The 9,421-nt window shown below is 42.1% G+C and overlaps 2 protein-coding genes across 2 annotated transcripts; one reads left to right on the top strand and one right to left on the bottom strand.

The window, feature by feature from the left end:
* Positions 1-736: 736 nt before the first annotated feature.
* LOC131248623 (L-gulonolactone oxidase 2-like) lies at positions 737-3,470 on the top strand. Its single transcript, XM_058248990.1, has 3 exons — positions 737-1,491; positions 1,982-2,237; positions 2,513-3,470. Exons 1-3 carry the CDS (start codon positions 775-777, stop codon positions 3,331-3,333), a joined length of 1,794 nt encoding a protein of 597 aa, XP_058104973.1. The 5' UTR covers positions 737-774; the 3' UTR covers positions 3,334-3,470.
* A 1,930-nt stretch (positions 3,471-5,400) lies between these two features.
* LOC131248622 (protein BRANCHLESS TRICHOME-like) lies at positions 5,401-7,676 on the bottom strand. The gene is made up of 2 exons (XM_058248989.1): positions 6,443-7,676; positions 5,401-5,701 (listed from the first exon to the last, which is right to left on the bottom strand). Exon 1 carries the CDS (start codon positions 7,393-7,395, stop codon positions 6,469-6,471), a length of 927 nt encoding a protein of 308 aa, XP_058104972.1. The 5' UTR covers positions 7,396-7,676; the 3' UTR covers positions 5,401-5,701; positions 6,443-6,468.
* Between the last annotated feature and the right edge of the window lie 1,745 nt (positions 7,677-9,421).

Raw genomic sequence — 9,421 nt, 5'->3', positions numbered from 1 at the left:
TCCAGCTCATTTTATGGCATGGTCCAAAAAAATGATGCAGATCCAAATCCCAGGTGGACCACACCACAAGAAAACAGTGGTGATTGGATCTGCCTCATTTTTGCAACCACGCCGTAAAGTAAGCTGGGAAAACGGATGGACGGCGTGGATACACAACACATACATCAAGGTGGGCCCCGCAGTCAGGCCTCACCCACTAAGCTGTTACCACTGCCTCACCTAATCCGCGCCATATATGGGCAGTCTTATCCGATGGCGGCCATCCTACTCTAATAAATTTTATGAAACCCCACCCGACTGCATGCACAATATACTCGTCTTTTCATTCATTAGGAGTGGGACCAATGTTTCTGTGATCTAGGCCATTTTATCAACTCTCTCTCAGATTAGAAGATCCCACCAACAAATCTTGACCCTGAGCATGGATCGTCAGCTAATCTCTCTTCTTGGCCGCCTATTTGCAGGCTGTAAATTGAAAGGTTAGGATTGACCAACAAACAATTTTTTTTTCATTGCACGGTCCAGCAACAGTGGGGCCCAACACACCAAAGTTCTGGTCAGAGAACCATGAATCCCACCCTTACAACTGAAAATAAGAGTATACTTGTCATATTCTCAGGTTGAGGATCATGCAATTTCTATCTTGTAAAAGGATTCTTGCTTGTAGCCATGGCTACGCTACACAGTCCCAATATATATGTGGAATGTACAGCATAAGATAACAACCTACCTTATACCCATGTCTAAGCCAAACTCAAGCTATATGTTCGTACAATGCAAACTACCACAACAGCACTGTATTCTCCCTCCATGATGCCCGATTCAAGAACGCTACAAAGTCTCATATGGTGGTATTTCCTGTTTCAATTGCTCTGTATGGTGATATGCAGTCCACCTGAAGATCCAGTGCAATGTGCGTCGAAAAAGTTCAATTGCACCATAACCAATTCATATGGGACGTTCCCTGATCGGAGCGTGTGCCGGGCAGGCAATGTGGTGTACCCCACCAACGAAGAAGAGCTCGTGGCAGTTGTAGCACAAGCGTCGATGAAGAAAAGAAAAATGAAGGTGGCGACACGCTACTCACACAGCATTACTAAGCTAGTTTGTCCAGGAGGAGAGAATGGGCTACTGATAAGCACCCGATATCTCAACCGCACGTTGAGTGTCGATGTGTCCACGATGCTAATAACGGTTGAGAGCGGTGCGACGCTTAGGGAGGTTATCGATGTGGCTGCAAAGTCAGGGCTAGTGCTGCCTTATACACCATACTGGTGGGGCTTGACCATAGGTGGGCTTCTAGCAACAGGTGCGCATGGGAGCAGTTTGTATGACAAGGGCAGTTCTGTTCATGACTATGTTGTGGGGGTTCGAATCGTCACACCCGCCTCGGCGAGCGAGGGCTACGCTAAGGTCCGGTTGCTTGTTAACAGTCACTCCGACATGAATGCTGTTAAGGTTTCTCTTGGGGTTCTTGGAGTTATTTCACAGGTAATGTAGAATGTGTGCTCTAGTCCAATCCAGCATGCTTGATTTGAAAATGGTGTTTGTGGCTCATACAGGATTCGATGCTGGTGGGGTGGTTAATCATGACCATTCATCTAGTGGGCTGTATCAATTGATGACTATGGTTGAAAAGTACACAACCCCAGCAATTATTAATGATGTATTCCAACTTCAGTGTCCATTTAAAAATCACAGTTCTAATTGCTAGCATAACCCACCTTGGTGAAACTTTTGAATTTCAAATGCATTATATCAACGAATTAGGCCTGCTTGATAGATGGTTTTGATTCACAGGCCCCACCAACCAGTGTCTTCTACTGGGCCACTCGCCGGAGGTAAAAACTTCTACTTTCTGTATCTTATTCTCTCTTCTCAGTGAAATCTGAAATAGGAGCGTTATAAGAAGATTGAAAAAAGGAGAACCTTGTAAACTAAGAGATATTATAAGTTTGTTTTATGATTCTTCTATTTTTAGGTAACTCTAAGATTGCAGCCAATTTTCAAACGGTCCATTACCAATATTGTGAGTAATGACTCAGATATGGGAGTCAAAGCGGTCACCTTCGGCAATCAGCATGAGTTTGGGGACATAACATGGTACCCCAGCCAACGTAAGGCGATCTATCGGATGGACGATCGGATATCCTCCAATGCATCAGGGAATGGCCGCAACGACTTCATAGGATTCCGTTCTACATCGACATTAACATTGGCATTAGTACGATCAACCGGTAAGTATGCATATCTTTGAGTTGCATTTGGAAGTACCCCAAATTGAATTTTGGTTTGAGCTAGGTTGGGGTGGTGCAAAAAAAGAACCCAATTGTATTTTTTAAGCTGGTATTTTGTGAAATCTAAGTACGACCCCAAGCTAAATAAATATTATTTTGACATAGAACAGTCCCAGCCAACTCAATTCCTGGGTATTCCAAACGTGCCGTCATCTGTAGTCCGTCGTATAACCATTTTCTCTTCATGTGACACTTTCTTGGTGTGTGCATAAAAGAGGAGGGTCAAGAAGCCACAAGCAATGGTGATGGGAAGTGCATCGATTCAAAGCTAACCACATCGACACTTATGACCAGTGGGTATGGATTAATGAACAATGGTCTCTTGTTTACGGGCTATCCGGTGGTTGGATTCCATAACCGTCTACAAGCATCCGGGACATGCCTAGATAGCATAGAAAACGCCCGCCTTACGGCATGTCCTTGGGATCCTAGGGTCAAGGGACAGTTCTTTCATCAGACGACAATCACCATTGGATTGTCCAAAGTGAAGAATTTCATTAAAGATGTGCAGAAGCTTAGGGACTTAGTGCCAAAGGCAATGTGTGGCCTAGAGCTCTACAATGGGATCCTCATTCGATATGTAAAGGCCTCGAGCGCCTACTTGGGAAAACAGGAAGATGGTCTGGATTTCGACATTACTTATTACAGAAGCCATGATCCAATGACCCCAAGACTGTATGAAGACATCATAGAAGAAGTGGAACAGGTTGCATTGTTCAAGTATGGAGGGACCCCACACTGGGGAAAGAATCGGAACCTTGCGTTCGATGGGGCAATCAAGAAGTATGACAAGAGATTAGCTTTCTTGAAGGTGAAACAAGCATACGATCCATCTGGGTTGTTTTCAAACGAGTGGACGGATCAGATCCTTGGGATCAAGGGTGGGCCAAGCATAATCAAGGAGGGATGTGCACTGGAGGGATTGTGTATATGCTCAGAGGACCTCCATTGTGCACCAAAGAAAGGTTATTATTGTAGACCTGGTAAGGTGTATACAGATGCTAGGGTGTGTACACGTTTAGCTAGCTCTCATTAAGATCAAGGGTCTGATTATGATTAACAAAGGGAAGATGGAATGGCCCACTTTCCTAATGTAATTATTAATGAGTCATGAAGATCATCATTGTGTGCTTTTCTTCTTATATTCTAGGCTTCCATTATCATTACATAGATTGACCCCAAACAAAGAAAAATTATCATGATACTCTGGCATGGTGAATCATAATCATGTGGTGCATGCATCCTTCTCATACCTAGGGCCCACTGCAGATGGAAGTATATGAATAACTCAAGCCCTGAGATTATACATTATGGAATGGGGTTTTCTGTTTTTACAAGTAGAGCCCACCAATCGATCAGCGATCCTAACCATCAACATTAAGTGCCCCATTGTGAATGTTCTGTGCACCAAAAATTCTCCCAATGAAAAATCCCAAATCAACAAAGAAACGGTTAGAGAAAGAAAATAGGGCTTCGGTTCGTGATCAACTAATGAAGGTCAGATATTCAATGGCTAGGATGTTTAGATCCAGCAAATTTAGGGCCATCATTGTGACTCCAATCATATCAGATTGATAAAAATAAATAAAAATAAATAAAAAAATCTTGGACTAATTTGCAAAGAAGTGAAATAAAATTAAGAAAAACAAGACTCTTTAAGTCACTAATCAGTCGCTTTCTTTTAGACAGTAATTGCACCATCTACAACAGCGGGCTGAAGTTTCAATATACAAATCATTTTCTTTCTGACCATCCGTTTCCAAGCGATAGATCAAATTACTAGAAATGTCCTATTGGCAATGAGCCACACATTTTAGACGGTTTGGATTGACGAACATCTCTACGATGTACAGAAGAAGATTGGGATGCATACGTTGCTTACAATAGTTTAAAAGCTTGAAAACTCCACCTGATTTGAAAGTCCACCAGTGTTCATTAACTGGAATTTCGTCCCAAGTTTTATAATAATATTAAATATTTAAAATATAATAATACATATATTTTGTCGTGTATTGGTGAGTCAGGTTGAGTTTCAGTGAGTTTTTTTTATGAGTTTTCATGAGTCCGCTCTTCCAAAGGCGACGCGAGATGGGCATGATGAGGTTACTTCGAATCTATGAGGAAAAATAAGCAAATATAAATAAATTCTAAAAAATTTAAAATTTTATTGGTAGATATAATAAAAACTAATTTATAATCCTTTAGATAATGATAATTTGTAAGAAGTTTTAAAATCAAACTCTTGACTCTCTAAAATTTGTAACTTACTATAAACAGTAAATTTACTACTTTATACTGTCTTATCTAACTTAACATGTTATTCTCTTAATTTTTCTAAACACTTTTTATGTTGGACACAACTCCTAAAGCTCAAACTACCAAGAGTTATAATTAAACTAAAATTTACTATAAATAGTAAAAATGGAAATAAATTGAATTTTCGACCATCAACATAATAGAATCTCACAAATTTAGTGTGGGCAACCCAGTATGACCGGGTTAGTGGCTAAAGTAGCTTCTCCTACCCAAAATCATATATGATAGGTCGAATAACTCATTTCAGTTTGTGAGATAAGCTTGTTATAAGGTTCTGACGGTTCAAATCACTTTTGCCTTTGATCAGGATTTCTCCGGTCCATCTTGGGCATGAAAGTGTACGCGACCCGCTCTACATCAAAACTTTGTTTGAATCAAATCAAGTTTTTCCAATCTTTTGACCGAGTTGTGACAGGTCAGGTTTTTCACTGAGTCATGATGAAATCTATTCAAATTGAGTCGACTCAGCAACTCATCAGGTGAGCCACATGTTTACATTGAATGTGGACCATCTACTCATCAGGTGGGCCACATGTTTACATTGAATGTGGACCATCATTAAGTTTTTTCAACCATCCATTATTTTCAGGGTGGCGGCCCACCTGAGTCGTGACCAGTCAAATGATCATATTCATAACAGGGGCCATCTTATGCAAGGTACATGTGCAGCATTAAAGGTACATTTGGACAGGACATGTGTGGGCTAGCAAACCCCATTAAAGAATCACATTTCCAGCATGAAATTCAATTCTATTTCTGGAAAAGTCCATCATAAGCAATTGCAGAATTTCAAAAAGATAAGCTTTTGATTATTGTAAAAACTGTATAAATAAAGACGGTCCACATTCATGAATTACAATATCCATATAAACAAATTACAAGCCATTTTCCTCCCCTTTTCACAACAACTTTCAGCAACTTAAGCATAGGATTTACACGATCCTCGACCCAATGATATGGATGTTTACTCGACTTCTCAATTTGTAAAAAATATCACCTATGGTTCATAATGCAAACCATTAATCTGTTGATACCACCTTGATAGACCATGCCACGACTATTTCGGTCCATCTACAGTCTTCTTCAACCTGTAGAAATACAGAGAGTGGGACCCACAAAGATCATAGAGACCATTAACCAGGTAATATTTAGCCTTGGTGTAAAATACTTTAGATATGGTATGTAATTAGCTAGAGCTCATGCATGGACTATAGCCTATAAAGATAATCCGAACTACTTTTATGATGACTCACTTTGAATGGTAGATAGAACAAATAAAAGCTCCCGATTTTATTTATTTTTTACTAAATTATAATTTGGTTCTGTTGGCCCTGGATATGTACCGTTCGCCTTGAATATGGATGGTTCAATCAAAGGGTAGAAATATTCAATTTGAAATTTTTTAGCATCTCCATCCAAAGGGGTACCTATCTCATAAACGAATTGGGTCCATTGAAAAAGAAAAACTAAATCCAACGACTCAGAGTCTTGATTTATATTATTGCAATTGTCAACATGTATTCTAGCAAACCTTACCCTCCTTGGGCTCATAAATATTTTACAACCAAAGACTCTTGTGGGGCACACTCCGTTTATCTCTGCATAATAAAATGTGGGACATTGCTGTATTTCAATTCTTTTACCGTCCATCCACAGGCAACAAATTGAACGGTTATGATTATCGATGGACAGTGTGGCTAGCAGACCAGAGGTCTGGATCACTGATCATACTTCCACTTGTACAAATCCTCGGGTCGAGGATCCTATAATACCCAAGTGAAAGGAAATGTAAAAGAAGAAAAATAAATGATGAAAAAGAGAAAATGTACCGAAAACCCTTGCAACCCCAAAATCATTATCCCATAACGAGCCGGACGTTATCCGGTCCAGCAACCCCCAACCCGACCGGGTTCTTCTGCCTCAAGAAAAGCCGGAGCTGAGCCTTCTGACACTCTAGCTTCGAACCCAGCTGCCTCCCTCTCGAACCCACGGCTCGAACCACCTTCGGAAACTCCACGAACCCTTTGATCCCTCTCCTTATGTGAGGATTCTCCACTTCAAGAGACCCCTTCCGTTTAGTTGGTGACCGAGCCGAATTCCCACAAATACCCCCGCCCAAATCGCCAATCCCCAAAATGCCCTCCTCCCTTTTAACCTCGACCTCTCCCTCCTCCTCGGCCTTCACCTTGGACAGCTCTAGCATTTTCTCCTCCATGAAAATCCTCGCTTCGGAGAGCTTCATCTGCACTCTCTCTTCCCTCCAGACCTCAGCAATCCTCAGCATCTTTCTCTCTTCTTCCATTTCTCTCTTCATCTCATCGATCTCCTCCTTCATACAGGCAATCTCCTTCGCGAGCTCCTCACAGGCACGCTCCATTGCTTCCCGCTTCCTCCTCTCCTCCAGAACCTCTCTCGCCAGCCGCTTATTCATCGACTCCGCTTGTTTCCGCAGCCTCCGCTCGAATTCGATCTCGGCCGTCAATTCCGCCATGTGGGTCCGGGCGATATCGAGGTCGGAGTGCATGGAAGGAGGAAAGGGGCTCATGGGGTGGTGGAAGAAGGAGATGTGGTGGCTGAAGGAAGCGGCGAGCTTGCGGGCGGAGAGAGGGAGATTGATGTAAGAACGATGGGTTTGTTGCTGGTAATGTTGGTGATGGTGGTAGTAGGGGGAATGAAAGCATGGGTTTTGGTAGAATTTCCAGCAGGAGCTTGATAAAGGAGGGCCGTTGATGGTGGTGGGGCTGATGACGCCTTCATGGCCTTCCATCATCATCTCCTCCATTTCCAGTTGGGCTCGCTTTTACTGCTTTTTCTTTATTTCCCCCCTTTTTTTTTTTTTCGGTGGTGGTCTGGACCATTATATGTGATTACGTGTGGTCCATGTCTTTCCATGGTATACACGTGTTTTGATTTATGACAATTGAGGACCTCGGTTCAGTAATCCAAACCATTCATTTATTAATGACCACTTTGGATAGAGCGTTAGATAAAAATCATTTAGAAAAAGAGATTCAATCTGGAAATATTGTGTCATTTTTCAATTGAATTTCGACGGTTGATGTGTTTCTCTTATTGACCATTCATCTATAGGGCAGATATCGAAAGTCTAAGATCGTCTTTTAGAACATAATTTTAAGATATAGTACATCTACAGTGGGACACAACAGACCAATGGCCTGGATTATCGAACCATGCGACAGACGTCCTGGAGATAGAAACTCTGTGTATAGCATGCAAAGATGCGCCACGTGTCATACAAGTCCTCGGATGAGGGATTGCGTTGGGCCTGTAAAGGGTAGGATGAGGTTGGGGAGAGGAAGATGATGAGAAGTTCCATTTGTATCTGTCGCGATTTAGGCTACTGTCAATCGTCGCTAGACCGGACCTACTGGCAGAGATGGTTTTCCAATCAGATCTGTCCTTCATCTTGGAGGTTAAACGGATTGATCACATTACAAAATCCTTGGTGAATGGATGAACTTATAAATTTTTATAATAATTGAATAGGATCTTTGAAAAGAAAATTTCAATGGTGTAGATTTAAATTATCAATTCAAAGGTCATTCTATCATTCTCCAAATGATTACTGGATTCTTACTATCCTAATGGACCGTTCTGATCACCTGAAGATATCTGTATGTGGGCCCCATGAGGAGATGTATTCTAGCGAGCTTGTTGTCGCGTACCAAGCAAAATGCCTCGAATGGCTAAATAGCAAGCGAGTGCACTTCCTTTTCCACTCGCCTCTCACACTAGGGAAGATGTCACACGTATTGAAGATCCAAGCCGCTCATCAGGCAGGCATCACCGTGTTGAATGTACGGCCCATCCAGATGTGCAACATGCGTGGGCAGGCTGGACTTGTCCATTTCTTATGTGGACATGCAGTACATCTGATAATCAGGTTTGCATGTTTTGTTGAAGCAGTGTTCATCTGATGGTTAGGCCGGTCTGTTTTGCTAGGAGAGCCATCTATAGAGTTAGGATGGTCATACGTACGGTGTGAATTTTCAACACGTGTGCAAAGGCTAACAGCCGATAAAGTGCAATCATCTATGGAGTTTGGATCGTCTTATGTGCGGTGTGGATTTTCAACACGTGTGCAAAGGCTAACAGCCAATAAAGTGCAACTCCTCGAGTGTACCAGCGTGCGGAGTGGGTCACAACGTGTCGTCATCATATCACTGTCCTCACTGATATTTAAATATGGTTGTTGTAGTGATTTATTATCAACCCAGAACCTTACTTTTTAATTATTTTAATTTTTGGCACCCGCTCTTTACACTGTGGAATCCTGAAATACATGTGTGAGATCCGAGCCACTCAATAGATTGGATCCACTGTATAGATGCGTCATGTCAGATATAGGCATATAGGCCAGTCTAATGATCACGTGGGACACGATTATATTAAATGAATGGACGGTCAAGTGAAGTCGATCAACGTTCGCATTCAATGTGCTTGTCTTGCTGTTTGTTTGATTCATCGTAACTTCTCCATCGGCCAGCGTTAATAGAGGCACGAAATTGATTGTCATCATATGGACTGTCTTGATTGTCGTAGGCCACTGATCGAACGGTTAGGATTGCCAGGTCGGGGATCAATTGCCTGTTGGAGATGAGTCCAGTCCTTTCATTGGTCTTTCCTAGGGGTGCACATTGAGTCGAACCAAGTCCAGCTGGCCTCAGCTGGACTTGGTTTGGCCACTAGATGACTTCAGTTCGAATTCAGCTCGGCTCAGTCCTCGAGTCTGGCGTGCCAGCTCAGCTCAGTTCGACCAGCAGATCGGGCCAATTTGAGTTGAGTTC

The sequence above is a fragment of the Magnolia sinica genome, chromosome 6 (genome assembly GCF_029962835.1).
Source record: "Magnolia sinica isolate HGM2019 chromosome 6, MsV1, whole genome shotgun sequence".
Classification (NCBI taxonomy): Eukaryota; Viridiplantae; Streptophyta; class Magnoliopsida; order Magnoliales; family Magnoliaceae; genus Magnolia; species Magnolia sinica.
The sequence above is the reverse complement of the archived record's forward strand: the minus strand, read 5'-3'. Positions and strand labels throughout refer to the sequence as shown.